This window comes from Parasteatoda tepidariorum, chromosome 6 (genome assembly GCF_043381705.1).
Source record: "Parasteatoda tepidariorum isolate YZ-2023 chromosome 6, CAS_Ptep_4.0, whole genome shotgun sequence".
Taxonomy (NCBI): domain Eukaryota; kingdom Metazoa; phylum Arthropoda; class Arachnida; order Araneae; family Theridiidae; genus Parasteatoda; species Parasteatoda tepidariorum.
In genome coordinates this window covers 76,978,187-76,993,403 of record NC_092209.1, presented here as the reverse complement: position 1 = coordinate 76,993,403, position 15,217 = coordinate 76,978,187, and the positions used below count along the sequence as shown (strand labels likewise).

General features: G+C 27.4%; 1 protein-coding gene across 10 annotated transcripts in view; it reads right to left on the bottom strand.

The window, feature by feature from the left end:
- Nucleotides 1-206: 206 nt before the first annotated feature.
- LOC107452342 (small nuclear ribonucleoprotein-associated protein B) overlaps nucleotides 207-15,217 on the bottom strand; it is an 18,360-nt gene continuing 3,349 nt past the window's right edge. Inside the window, exons 1-6 of one of the 10 annotated variants that reach the window (XR_006226295.2) lie at nucleotides 14,717-15,204; nucleotides 12,806-12,887; nucleotides 11,200-11,451; nucleotides 10,303-10,410; nucleotides 8,362-8,392; nucleotides 207-5,367 (exon numbers count right to left, since the gene is read on the bottom strand). Coding sequence is in view for 5 of the 10 variants with exons in the window: in XM_043052072.2 (XP_042908006.1) it covers nucleotides 5,354-5,367; nucleotides 8,362-8,392; nucleotides 11,200-11,451; nucleotides 14,717-14,719 (300 nt within the window). In the remaining 5 variants the exon portion in view is untranslated. Of the gene's footprint in view, nucleotides 5,368-8,361; nucleotides 8,393-10,302; nucleotides 10,411-11,199; nucleotides 11,452-12,773; nucleotides 12,888-14,073; nucleotides 14,609-14,716; nucleotides 15,205-15,217 lie in introns of those variants that run through there. The other 9 variants (XR_006226297.2, XR_006226292.2, XM_071182650.1 and 6 more) reach the window with 9 other exon arrangements.

The window sequence follows — 15,217 nt, the reverse complement described above, 5'->3', positions numbered from 1 at the left end:
CTAAACTTGGCAATTAGAAATGCAATTTTCTGATGTAAATTTTTATAAGAAGAATAAATATTTATGTAAACATTTATAAATATTTACAATACAACATAGATAAGTACTCAAACTGAGTTTCAAATTATAATACACATTAATTAAATTTGTAGTTAACTTGTATTTTTTAGACTAGTAATTTTTCAGTACTAAGGCACACATACAACTGATGCATATTTTCTTTTTATTATAATTTGGACAGGCTTCAGATACAAACACTTATTTTATTAGGAGTCACATGCAACAGTGGTTCCCGAATGGTGTTCAAAGATACCATAGGGTTCCGACAATTAAAATTTTTGAAACCAATTTTTCAATACTCATTAATATCCTAACAATGCACCATTATATTTTGGTTTTTATATTTAATAACATTTTTTCCAGCAACACATTGAATAATTATAAAAAGGATATGCATTTATAAAAAAATTACACTACTTATCATTGAATTTTTAAATTCAATATACAATTATGAAATCCTTAGGTAGTTATTTCTGACAACCATTCTCAAATATTTATTTCTTCAAAAAGTAGCTATGTGTATAAAGTTTTCAGCTGAACCATACACTTAAGACCTATTCAGAACTATATATTGCTCAAGTTGGCGAATTTAACTGGATAAAATATAACTTTATTAAATTTTATTCTTCACATTAAGTGTTTTTTAATTTTGGTTAGTGTAGTACAGTACAGAACCCGTTATCCGGAAATCAGAAAACCGGAACAAAATTCGATAAATTTTCCCGCCATTTAAAACAAAAATTTTTTTTTCCTCATAAGATTTTAGGATTTTTCTTTCTTTTTTGAAAGATGTTTACCTTACCATCATTTTGGAAATAATCATTAGTGTATTACTCCATCGTTTTTTCTTCTTTTTAAGATTATTTCCAAAAAAATTTTTTTTTTAGTTGGGTTTAACAATTAAAAAAAAACGGCTTTTTGTAGCGATTTAGAAAACCAGAAAAATCAGTTATCCGGAATAGCGATGGTCCTGATCGTTCCGGATAATCGGTTCCCTACTGTATTTGGTAAGTTTTTTAATTTGGGATCAAGGTTATTAGACACAAAAGGTTGCATACTTGATAGATGTTTCATTACTGTATTTTCGATTCATTGAAACTATGAATCTTGTTATAACTTAAATAAAATATCAAAAAATTAAAATATACCTGAAATTTTATATTTCTTAATAAACAAATTTTAGTTTTATAAAAAGCTGAATCTAGGAATTTATGTTCTGATATTTTGCGTTTCTTTTTTTCTTGGAGAGCTAGGCTTAGAAATTTCATTGTAGTTTTGTGAGAGAATCTGATTTTCAAGGGTTAATTGCATCTTTCCTCTTACATTTATCTTAGTTTTTGATAATGATTCTGGTTTTAAAAAAAATATAAGTAATTCCTTTGGATTTTTAGAACCAGTTTTTGCATGTTACAATAATGCATATATGGATAGTGTTTTCAATAGAAATGTAAACAATCTCGAGCTCGGCATCTACTCTAGTTCCGGTTCAAAATTTTGCAGCTGCTTACTATGTGTTATTCTGATAGGCAATGTTTTCAGGCGGATAATTTTGTTTTCAATAAAAGAAATAAATTAGATAATTTCTGAGCTCAAATCTGCTGTATTTCATAAGATATTAATGTTATTATGCAATTCTGTGGAGTTAGGAGTGAAAATTTGTTTTACTTATTTTGTTATTTATTATTAAAAAAGGTGACATGGTTGCTAGATTTCGAATAACTCGCTTTTTTGGCAGTCTTGATTTGGCCTCTTTCCATTTGTTTATTACTGTTTGTTCGTGTTGCAAGCTGTGCACCATCTTACGTTAGTGTTAACACTTCTAGTATTGCAAGCACGAGTATTGTTAGCATTGTAAACATAAGTAATGAAATACAGTAGGGAACCGATTATCCGGAACGATCGGGACCATTGTTATTCCGGATAACTGATTTTTCCGGTTTTCTGAATCGCTACAAAAAGCCGTTTTTTCATTGTCAAACTAAAAAAAATATATATTTGGAAATAATCTTAAAAAGAAGAAAAAACGATGAAGTAATACACTAATGTTTGTTTCCAAAATGATGGTAAGGTAAACATCCTTCAAAAAAGAAAGAAAAATCTTGAAATCTTATGAGGAAAAAAACATTTAAAANAAAAAAAAAAAAAAAAAAAAAAATGGCGGGAAAATTTATGGAATTTCGTTCCAATTTTTTGGTTTTCTGATTTCCGGATAACGAGTTCTGTACTGTACATTGTTTGCAAGAATCTCAAAATGCAATGATGCCAAATGGCTTTAAAATACAACTGAAACAGTAACCCGGAAATTTTGGCAGTCCCGAGCTTGCAGTGTTCCCTAGTGTAGAAAACACCATCCATTGGATGGCACAACTATATATTTAACTTGATCATAAACAGAACTTGTATTTTAAATTTTAACAAAAGCTACAAAAAGGTATGCTTTTCTAAAAGTGAAATGCATTCTAACATAAATTGAAAGGGTAATTATTGCTTTCAATTGGAAAACATTTGTGCAAGTTTTATCATAATGAAAGGAAAGTTTACCTAGGCAGAAAAAAAAAGATATGGCTCTGATGTCACAACCATTATATGAAGATTCAAATGCCAAAATAAGTTCTAAAAGAACTTCGAAGAAATGAATTTAATTTAGTAAAATATTAAATCTAAATCAAAAATAGGTTAAATTCTAGTAAATTTTATCAGAAAAAAATTATCGTAAAATGAATTAAACACAAAAAATAATGAATTTGATTAAGTTATCCAAAAGCACAACATGCCATGAGATTTAATAAAAATTATTCTGAATAAGCTTGGTAATTTAATTTTATATTCTGCTCTGTCTATTTTATGCTTGGTCTACTTTTTTCTTATTCTTCTGGATTTTTAGTTTCTTCCACTATCTATAGAATTATAAAAAAAAATTTGGGATAGAACCCAAGCTCATGTGCTATGTTTTGGGTTAAGTTGTGCAAAAGTACAAATATAATTTTTACATTGAAAACATGAAGATAAACTTTGCTTTATCTTAAACATTAGAAGTTGGATTCTATTACAGTAGGGAACCGATTATCCGGAACAATCGGGACCATCATTATTCCGGATAACTGATTTTTCTGGTTTTCTGAATCGCTACAAAAAGCCGTTTTTTTTTATTGTTAAATCCAACTAAAAAAAATAATATTTGGAAATAATCTTAAACAGAAGAAAAAAAAGATAAAGTAATATACTAATGATTATTTCCAAAATGATGGCAAGGTAAACATCTTTCAAAAAAGAATAAAAAATCCTAAAATCTTATGAGGAAAAAAAAAGTTTTTTTTTTTTAAAAATGGCGGGAAAATTTATCTAACTTCGTTCCGGTTTTCTGATTTCCGGATAACGGGTTCTGTACTGTACTTAATTCCAAACTTTCTATAATAAAGATTAAAAAAAACTAAAATCGGGGACTTGAAATAGTAGCTAGTATCAAGAATAACATTGGAAGATGGGATAGATTAAGCATCTACTGTTTGTCTACGATAGGTACTCTGTCCGCCATTCGTCTGGAGGGGTGGCGGGGACTATGGTAACGAGGTATGATTATTTCAAGTAGGGGTGCGGGGCCCCTCTTTAAGACTGGTTTCCGTGGGAGAAAAGAAGACTTCTTTCTTCGATCTATTGTATTAGCCCTAGAGTTAAGAGAAATGAGCATTCGCGCCTGAAACATCGTTTAGAGCGTGTGATTCCTTTTTTTTAATCTTTTCTCTTTTTCAAAAGCTTCTGTTTTAGAAAAAAAATTAAAAAAATTTATATGTATGTATGGAATATGTATGGAAATTGTATAAAATTGTTTAAAGCAGCTCAATGTTTTATTAATAAATAACTCATCTATAAATTTATCATACATAGTAAATTGGTTATTAAGAAAAAAATAAATTTGCTAATAAAAACTGTTTTTAATAAATAGTGAAAAAAAACTGTACAGGTTACAATAAAATATGAATAAGAAAACGTAATTTAAGCAAAAAAAACTTCAGATAATTTCAGATGGTTTGATGGGTGCTGATAAAAATCATCGTTGATAGTTTTAGATTTCATCCTAGTTGCGGTCACTTGCTTTCAGTTTCAAAAAAAAAAAAAAAAAATAAATAAATAAATAAAATATTTAAAAATTAATAATCAAAACAAAGATATTTAATATTTCTCCGGCACAGATAACGTGAACTATTTTTATTTTCAGCAAAAGTTTTATCTCCTTTTAAAATCAGAGTTATTAAGTTTAAGCTCTTCACTTTTTCCAGAAAATTCAAGTAATAAAAGAAATTAACTGCTTTAAAAAATGTGCAAGTTTAGAAATTAAACCATCTAACAATCAATGAACATTCATAATAAATATCGTAAAATTAAAAAGTAATATTAAAAAAACCTGTACTACCCTTAATGTCAGAATTTGTTCACTTTTTTTCCTTTGTATTTAAAAAATAACAACTGATTGAATCGAGAGAATTATTTTAAGTAAGAAAGAAATATTCATGCGAATCTTAAAAAAGTTCTTGAATCAGATTAAATAAGTCTCCTACTGGTGGCTGAGTCAGCCAATCTGGTATACTCCCCGTACAAGCTATCATCGAAGGCGAAAGAAAATGAGACCACTTCATCGAAGCCACCCTCCCTAAAATGCTCTCTTCTTGTTTCCATAGCACCAGACTGCCGCAGACTTTGTGGCGGACAGAGTACCTATCGTAGACAAACAGTATGAGTATGCTATGTCATAATTTTGCCTCTTTGAAGAAGAAAAAAAAACCTCGGGAAGAGCAAACCTTACAGTTTAGAAATCTTGATTAGGGATTATGCCAAAAGATGCTCGATCATTTAGGGTTCTGTAGCCCTATGGGAACTGCTGACATACAGTCAACTCTACCTCTAATCATATATATTTAAAATACAGTAAATAAGTTCGTTTTGGCAACATTTCTCAAACAATTCCATAAAGCTTACAAAGATTAAATTGTTCATTTTATACAAAACACAACACTTAACAATACAACACTGGTTACACCATAAAAATACCAACACTTAACAATACAACACTGGTTACACCATAAGCATACCAACACTTAACAACATACAATAACTGGTTATACCATAAACATACCAATACTTAACAATATAATATACAATGACTGGTTATACCATAACCTAACTGGTCTTTAAGACTGGTTACGATGTGTTTAGTGTTAATGACAAATGCTTTTTGTACGATGAAACATGATACTGAAACTTCCACTTGTCAAATTAGTAGTTGCAAGACATATGTTTAATGTCTGGAACCTAAAAAAAAAAATCTTTTGTAAAAAGGGTTACTTAATAGTTTAATGCCTAACCCATTTTTGGCCAATCGTAGAAATTTTATAAAATTTATTATTTTCCTTGAAATATGCTTACATTACATTCATTAAGAAGCAAAAAAAAAAAAAAATTTTCGTGTATCAAAAATTAGGAATAAAATGGTGCATGTAGGCTTCATTCACGAAATCAATGAACAAACAATTTAGTTAAACGCATGCTTTATTTATGAAATTTGTTTCTTTTTCTTTTGCGGACTTGCAACTTTGATCCTTCATAGAAACATATGAGGAATCTTAAAAGGAATAATAATACATATTAAAAAAATTTCATACGTCAATAACCGTTTCAAGTAAAAAAACTTGAATAATTTAAAATTTTTTCAACAGAAATTGTTTACTCCTATTGAACTACTAATGATTTATGGATGTCTTCAGAACCCTTGACAATACCAGAAAAATAAAATTAGTAAAAAGTATACGTCACTCACAATGTTGATAAAAAAATATTCACTGAAATGGCGTGTTTGCGCACCTTTGGCCGAAAATGGGTTAAACAAAAGATAGTACTTTAATTGCTATTGTTAAATATGTCTAATCATTATTTTTGTTGGAAATATATTGCTTAACCTCTTTCATACAGGCAAATCACAGTTGCATTTTGTAGGATTGCATAATGACTCACCTATACCAACTAAAAAAGTTATTTAAACTACAATAAAGTGATACAGACACAGGCGGAGTTAATTGTCCCAGTTTAAGGTTTTCATCCATTCTATTACCACGGACACTAAAACTTTTATTTCAAGTAGCATTTGTTCGTACTTATGTTTTTGTCATGTTTTTATTCTTCTGTATTTGCTTTTTGTATTTTATATTGTATATTATGCATTCAATTCTTTTCCTGGATTTTGGCAAATTTTAGACTTTTGTCTTGCTTTCTCGATAGAAAAGGTTTTTTATGACTTTCGAAGCTGGTACCACCTAAAGACATCAGCTTTGGTTGTCATATTATCCAATTTTTTTTCATTGTCTCATTCCTTTTGGATTTACTGCTGCTAAGCATGTTTTTCCATTGGATGTATTATTATTATTTTTAGTTTCTTTAGAATTTTGAATTCTTTACTTAATATGATAAAATTATTTAATTAGTTGAATCGATCGACTTAACTCAAAAATGTATTTATGCCATTTTAGTCCTATCCTGTATGTGAAACTTGCTTTTATTGTTTTAAATAATTTATCAAGTATATTATAGTAATAATATATTATTGTAATATTATTGTAAAGTAATAACATATTATTGTAATTATAGTAATTTATCAAGTATATGATATATTATTTTATTTTAAATAATTTTCAAGACTTTCAAAAAGATTAAAATTTTATTTTTAAAAAAATTAAAATTGCCTTAAAACACAAATCAAGAAAGAAAAGCAATAAAAAAATGTTTCGCACAAGACCGTGGAATAACAGATGTTGGAATTGTGATGAGAGCTATTGATTTACACATTTCTATGAATTATTCCAACAAGAAATAATTCCAGAGGTTATGATAAATGTTTACATATTGCTTCTAAACTAATTTGTTAGACATAATCCTCAAATGTTACAATACGGATTAGTTATGGTTTTTTATTAATTAAATTACTACAAAAAAAAATTAACTTATTGAGAATGACAAGTTCTTATCATTCTATGTACCTATTTATTGAGAACTATATTTTATGCATATTAAGTACAAGAAATACCAACAGCACTTAATTTATTTTTGACTTTTCTGATTTTAACTGAAAAAGCAACCTTTTTGTAGAAAATACATTTTCAAATGTTATGCTTGTTATCATAATTAAATAGCTAGTTGAATAAATATATTCTAATAATTTTTTGGTTTTAAGTTTAAATTGAAAGGAGTTAATACTTTTGTAGAATAATTTCTGCCTTATAATTTTTGGTGATTTGACTTTTTACAAAATTGGTAACAGACATAACATGCAATGAGATGATAGAGTCCTAAAGGTAATAAGATGATAATAAAAATACTAAAAGAAAATTTTTTTTTAAAAAAAATTCTAAATGGATAAAACTTCTTTGAAAAACACACGCTAAAAAGCAGTAGAAATTTGAAAAAAAGTAACAATAAAGGAAACGAAGGAAATAAAAATATGACCACCGAAGCCGACATCTTCAGGGGGTACGGGCCCGGTAGCCATAAAACAAAACCATTTCTAATTGAGGGAGAAGCAAATGCCTAAATTAACTCCCTCAGTACCCCGATGGTTTTGTATAGAAGTCCAGGAAAAAACATGAAATACAAATAACCAATTTAGAAAAGAAATTCAAACAAAATCATCAGAAAATAAAAACTCACTTAACCAGGTCAAACATCTATTTCACAAGCAAGCCGTATGAAAAAGAAACACTAAAAACTAAACTAAACAAAACTCTTTATTACAATGCGCTGATAGAAAATAAAATAAAAGAAGTCAAGAGAAAGAAATATGTAACAAATTAATAGAACGCTTAACTGGGGCTGCTCAGTTAAGACTTGAATTGCGCCCTGTTAAAAGGAAAAAATATATAAAAACCTAGAATTCTTCAATCATTTTCTTAATTAAAAAATTAACATTACAAAAATTAAAAGGAAAATCATTATTACTTAAATTATTCACAGCTTCCCGAAAACTTTCAACATTATTGCAAATATTTTTGATCCTAACCAATTGTGAAAAAACTAAATTTTTAAAAATTTTATTACACAAATTATATTAAAGTTGGAGAAAAAAATAACTTTAAATTTAAAAGTTTTTCTTTTATCAAAAATACCAATTTTAATAAAACTGTTAACAATATCAATTTTAAAATCTAAATATTCAACATTTAAACAATTCTCATTAGTTTTCTTCAGAACCAATATAATAAAATAAAACATTAATGATAATAAAAATTCATCAATTAATGACAATAAAAAAAAACTTACGGCGACTGCTGCTTCCAGCAGAGCGAGATTCCTGCAAATGGAAAGAAAAAAATTAACAGGAAAATGTCAAAAATAAATTTTTAAATATTAGCAATGAACATATATTACGTGTCACAACTTATAACAACTTTTTATTTAAAAACAAGAGAATTTTAATTCCATTTCTATATCACTTAGATACACTTATCTTTAAATACATTACAACTATTCATTTCTGAATTTCTCATATATAATTTAAAAGACTCCAAGAGAAAAGATCACGATAAGTATTTCAATTCAAGAGTTCATCAGAGTTAATTCATATTTATAATTTATAACCGTCTTTGAACAGCTGACCCAATTTTTTGTGTTTGAGACTACTAATGTGCAACTACGTAGCCTTGTAATTTTGAACCCAATCGAGAAGACAAGAGAATACCTGGATCAAGTATTGGGAGAAATTAGTCTTTGCGGAAGACTTTTTATTGGAACCTACCCACATTTGCATTACATAGAGAAGAAAACCACGAATACCTCCCACGGTTAGTCTGACGGCAAGGGGACTCATGAGTCGCATACCACTGAGGATATTACATGTCAGCACAAGCCGGATGCAGAATTCGTACTGACCAGCCATCACTGGGATTCGAACATGGTTCATCTGATTGGAAGGTGAAAGCTCTATTGCCTGAGCCATAACGGCTGCATATGATTTATAAGAAATTTGTAAGTTTGTATACGAGAAATTTTTAAGTTTGTATTTTTTGAATCAATGGAACATAATTACTTACTTTTATAGTTCAACCAGCAGTAAAAAATTAGTGGGCCAATAGCACCACTTAGGTAGTCATTTAGTGGTTCAGAAACTTAATATGTTAGTGTTAGAAAAACTTAATATGGTAGACAAAAAAATGGAACTTTGCAATTACATATATATTATAGTACACATCAAAGACAACCAATAACTAATTAGGTTAATGACTCCATAATGATTGAAAATTCATTAAAATTAAGTGCAAAAAAAAAGAAAAGCTAAAATGACAATAGCAAATAGATTTAACATTGAGATTAGAATGCTGAATACCAAATAAATGAGGAAAACTGAGAAAGTAAGAACTAATAAAATATATAAAAAAAGAGCAAAAAATATTATTGCACTGATGAATAATTATGCTGTCAGTACATGAATGCAAAAAACAGCACAGCATGCAAATTTGAAGTTGAAGTAAAAGTGAAGCACAATCTAAATTTAGAATTTCTAGTGCCAGACACTTTCAGTTATTCCATTGAACCTACTGTAGAACAATAAAATTAGTATAATTTTTTTTTCAATGCATAAAATTCAATGCAACAAAATACTTTTCAGAACTATTTTATAAATCTTTTTAAACATATTACAAGAAAACAAATTTGTTGCCGATGTGTATGATTTTAGCGATAATTGTCGCCATATTGACTTGAAACTTACATATTTTTACAATATATTGTAGTATAGTTTTTTATACTACAATAGTATAGTTTTTATATTTTAAATGCATATATACATATTGAATTCGATTCAACAAGGTATTTTCCATAACTACTTTTTAAATCCCAGACGTATTACAAGAAGTCAAATTTGTCGCTCATGTGTATGATTTTAGCGACAATTGTCGCCATACTGGTGTGAAACTTGCATATTTTTACTATATTATGCAGTACAGTATTAAAAAATTTATAATTTAAAATTTTTTGAATTTGTACTTGAAAAATTAATACTTTCTATTGCTGTACTTTTTAAAATAGAGCAGCATTTCATAAAAAGGAAAAATTTTAATAGTATTGAAATATTATTGATAAAAAAACATTACTTAGAAGCAATAACAATAGGCATTTTTTAATTACAAAGAGGAGAAATTCTAAATCTACTGCTAATGCTACTTTTACTAATTTCCTAACTACTTAGTAGTTAAGATTACTGACTTGTAAATGAAGGCAAGAGATCACAAATAGTTCAATAGTTTTATCAAACATTTTCACACAGGTGCCCACTAAATAAGGTGATTTTTCTTATGATCAAAGTAGTAGTAACTAGGGAAAAAAATATTTAAGTTATTAACATTTTAAATATGTCAAAATTCTAAGCCTACTACTCTGAATTATAACTAAATTTAAATAATTCGATAGAAAATGTATTTTATACTCAAATTACCGTAAAAAAAGCTAACGTCAGTTAACAGGGCCAAATTTTTCATCAAAAAGTAAGCATCTTTTAAGTACTTTTTAAGCACTATATACATTAACAAAATGCAAAATAATTTCCAAAGACTTTATATGATCGTGATAAAATAACTAGTTTCTGACAAAGAACTCTTTTTTTAAAAAAATTATATTTGCCATTATAAAATAATAAAGAGATTTTTCGGTTTGATATCAGAGGGTGGAAAATGAAGTCTAAAATTAAGAATATCTTGCAAAATGCAGCAGAGTTGCATATGAGAGTGCAATAATCTGACTGAACCCAGCTCAGTAAACGCACATACAGATTCGCAAGAATTTCATCAAACATGTAAACTGATAGGCGCTTTCAAACTCTATGGACCGACAGTACGCTGAAAAAGATTGTAGTTGAATGAATTATGAAAACATTGAATAGAACAATGTGAAAAGCACGCTTTTGCATAATACGTTGTGAAAATCCACATGGTGAAGAAAAAAATATAATTTTCAAAAAAGAAAAAGTAAGTACTTTTTAACTAGTACATCCAATGAAAAAAGCATCTTTAACGGCTTTTAAATAACGAAAATAGAAAATAAGTACTTTTTAAAAATGCTACGCAGCATGTATAAAGATAGAAGGAACGAAATATATTTATTTACCTCTGGAAGAGTTTCAACTATCACAGATACAATATTTTCTCCTCTTATTATGGCAGTGCCGATCGTTTTCTTTCCTTTAATTGTAATCTTTCGTTTGTTTACATAGTTCTTGTACTCTGCACAATTAGTCAACACAATATTCATATGCTTATCATAGGCACTGAATGTGCCGATAAATGTGCGGTTGTCGCACAATATTATCCTCATTTTGGAATTTAAGAGGGTCAGGATACGGTGGTTCTTTCCAATAGGCTAAAAGTAAATAAGTAAAAAGACATGTAAATAAATTGAATTTATATCTTTCTAAGAAGACAAAATTTTATTTAGCCAGTATATTTATTATCAAGTGTATGGTGACTAGAATATATTTTAAAATTTATACAGTAGGGAACCGATTATCCGGAACGATCGGGACCATCGATATTCCGGATAACTGATTTTTCGGGTTTTCTGAATCGCTACAAAAAGCCATTTTTTTTATAGTTAAACCCAACTAAAAAAAAAAATTGGAATAATCTTAAAAAGAAGAAAAAACGATGAAGTAATACACTAATGGTTATTTCCAAAATGATGGTAAGGTAAACATCTTTCAAAAAAGGATAAAAAAAATCCTAAAATCTTATAAGGAAAAAAAATTAAAAAAAAAAAAAATGACGGGAAAACTAATCGAATTTCGTTCCGGTTTTTTGGTTTTCCGGTTTTCTGATTTCCGGATAACGGGTTCTGTACTGTATATATTCATAAAACTAACTAAAGAACTAAAATTAGGGCATATAACATACAAAAAGTTTTCTCTGCTCTCTTCAGCTATTTTTTAAAATCAAATATAGTTCAAAAATAATCAATTTTTGAACACAGTTTAAATTCATTTTAAAATTATTCTATTAGGTATATTGTATTTTTAAAACACTGTTAGTATGATTTCAATTGCAATTTTAATCTTTTGATTTTCTTAAATCACCTGATTGTTTTTAAAGCAAAAAATTGTGTATTAAAATCAAATTTTTTTTTGCTATAAAATTATAAATATATTTCAGTAGTTATCAGTTTTTAAAAGTTTAATTTATATGCTAAAAATGTTTTATTTGGAGGATAAAAGATAATTTATGACAATTATTATTTAATATTCCAAATTATCAAATAAAATAGAGAGAGAGAGAGAGAGTAAAGTAAATAAGAATAACACTGAACTTTTATAGATTAAATAAGTGAGCAGCAAGTGCATTTATAAGAGATGGTAAAGAATGGGTTAAAATAATAAATATTTTTCTGTTTTAAAATATTATTCATTTACTCTTTATTATATAACTATCTGACAAATTGTCCCTTGGTATCAACAGATAGTGTTGAGCTTGAATAAAAATAAGTATGATTTAATTTATACAGTGATTAATTTGTAATAATTAGAATAATTCTAACCATTTTAATAATAAATTTTAAGTACTTTAATATGAGAATGACATAAAGTTCAATAATAATGTGATTCTTGAACATGTAAGTAACAAGATGAAATTTAGATTTAACTGCTGGAAATTTTTATCAAATGAAGAATTATTGTAGCAAGTGGTACTTACGTAAAAGAATTATTGTAGCAAGTAGTACTTACGTGCTATCATAACCATATTGGCAACATAAAATAACAACTGCTTCACAAAAAATCCCATTGTAGCTATCCTAGCAAACCAACTCTAATAAATAATAATACAAATGTAAATAATAATAAATGAATGAATGAAAAATGTTAAGGAAAATAATAGTAAAAATGATAAATTAAAAAAAATAATAAGTGGAAAAAGCAGGAAAAATTAATTAAGCAGGAAAAAAAACTGAGAGTAAGTAAAAATTAAAGATGAATTAAAGAAAGTATTTTATGTTCATTTGTAACAAACAAACAAACAAACAAACAAACAAANAAAAAAAAAAAAAAAAAAAAAAAAAAAAAAAAAAAAAAAAAAAAAAAAAAAAAAAAACACACACACATCAACATTTTGCAGATGATACTCATACTTAAATTTGTTAGACATCATTTTCAATGGAGAAGATAGAAGAAAAACATTTTCTATCTTTCCATTTATAAATGATGTTAAACAAGTTTAAGTATGGGCATTATCTCAAAGCCCTTTAACTTTACTCACAATTAGAACTGGTCTTTGCCCTTGTAAGATTCACTCCATTTAATGCCCATTAGCTCATTATCCTAGTTATTGATTTATTATATTTGTCTGAAAAGTACCTGTGATAGTATGGATTTAATTTAAAAGAATCTTTAAACTGATACAAATCAGAATACCACAAATAGAATTTAATTTCTCCTACTTGAAATGAAAAGATTTTATTATATTAGCATAAGCAAATAAATATAATACATTTAAGCAAGAGCAAATGCATCCTTTTCAATAATAATTATTTTCTCTTTTGATTTCTTAATTCGGTTTAGCTAACTATCAGTCCCTTATCCTTTTGGACACAGCTAATGTGCGACTATAAAATTGAAATTGAATTTAAACAGAAATATTTTGTGTATAATTTTATAATACTTAATATTGGAAAATTTTGTTACATTATACATTGCATTAAGTACATTACAAATCAAGTACATTACAAATCAAATCAATCAACATTACAATAATAGCTTTAACTTCCAGAATTACAGACAAATTCTAATTTAAGTATAGTGAGGGGACTATGGTTCTATTTATGTTTAATCAGGAGACTACAGCTATATGGAGAGGACTACTATTAATTCTTTAATAAAATATGTAAAAAAATTTTTTTTAAATGTAATGAAGTATGGAGAAAAAAATTAACTATTTAAAAGGATAAAATATAAAAGAATATGCTTTTTAGAATAAAAAATAATTCAACGTGACTCACATTTCACAAATTCTTTTTTCAAATTAACTATGCTTGTAATTACACCACTACTACCACAGTTTCTGCTTCATAGTCTCTAACATATTAAATATTATATTCTAGACAAATATTTCTACCTAATTTTCTACCGGTGGCAGAAAAGAATTAGAAAAGAAATTGATTTTATTTTTGATACAAAATCTCTAATATATACAAAATATATGCATTAAAGAGAACATATGGATGACATTTCAGTAAAAAAAAATTTTTTTTTTAAAGAAATAACGTTTTGTAAAGTTAAAGATCAGAAATATAGTGTTTTGAGAAAGTGCATAATTATGAATCAAAGACTTTTTGAATTGTCCAAAAACAAAATATCAGTTCTGGTCAGAAATTTTGCATATAAATTCTGCTAGTGTTTAAAGCACATTGAGTTTTGATTTACAAAAATAGACACAACACAAAAGAAAACAGGTTAGCAAACTTAAACGAAAAAGTATAACATTTCAAATCATTTAATAAATTGGTAAATAGTTTCGAAATATGTCTGAAATTATGATGATTATACTAAAAAATTTATTGTTATTTCATACAAAACTGTATATAAGAAAAGAAAATTTAAAAAAAGTAGATAATATAAAAATTAATTGTAGAAAAGAATTACCATTTTTCTGAGGAATATTAGTAGAACAGTAGAATCACAGAAAATTATTTTTTGAAATAAAAGAAAACAAAACTGCTAGTCGAGACGCTGTGGCGACCGCCACCTATCGTTAAATACTTACACTGCGCTGAAACCGTTTACCAGTTGTCGCGTGCAATCATTATCTAGCCACGCGCTTGCTTTTTAAAAAGAAAAACAATTATCGTTCTTTTTCTTGCCATATTTTTACAGATCTGTTATATTTAATAATAAAACTTGTTAAGTTTGTTTGTTATGTGAATTCGTGTTTATTGATAAGTTAATTCACCTTCTGATCCATACTTACTACTTACTACACGAATTTACACTGGTGACCCGGACAGAGAATTTATATTGGTGACACGAACTGTGAATTATGCCGAACACGAATGAAAGTGAAACTGGCACTACTGAATTGGCTCGAGTTGCAGTAAAATGTCCACAATTTTGGAAAGATAATCCTATCATCTGGTTTTCGCAAGT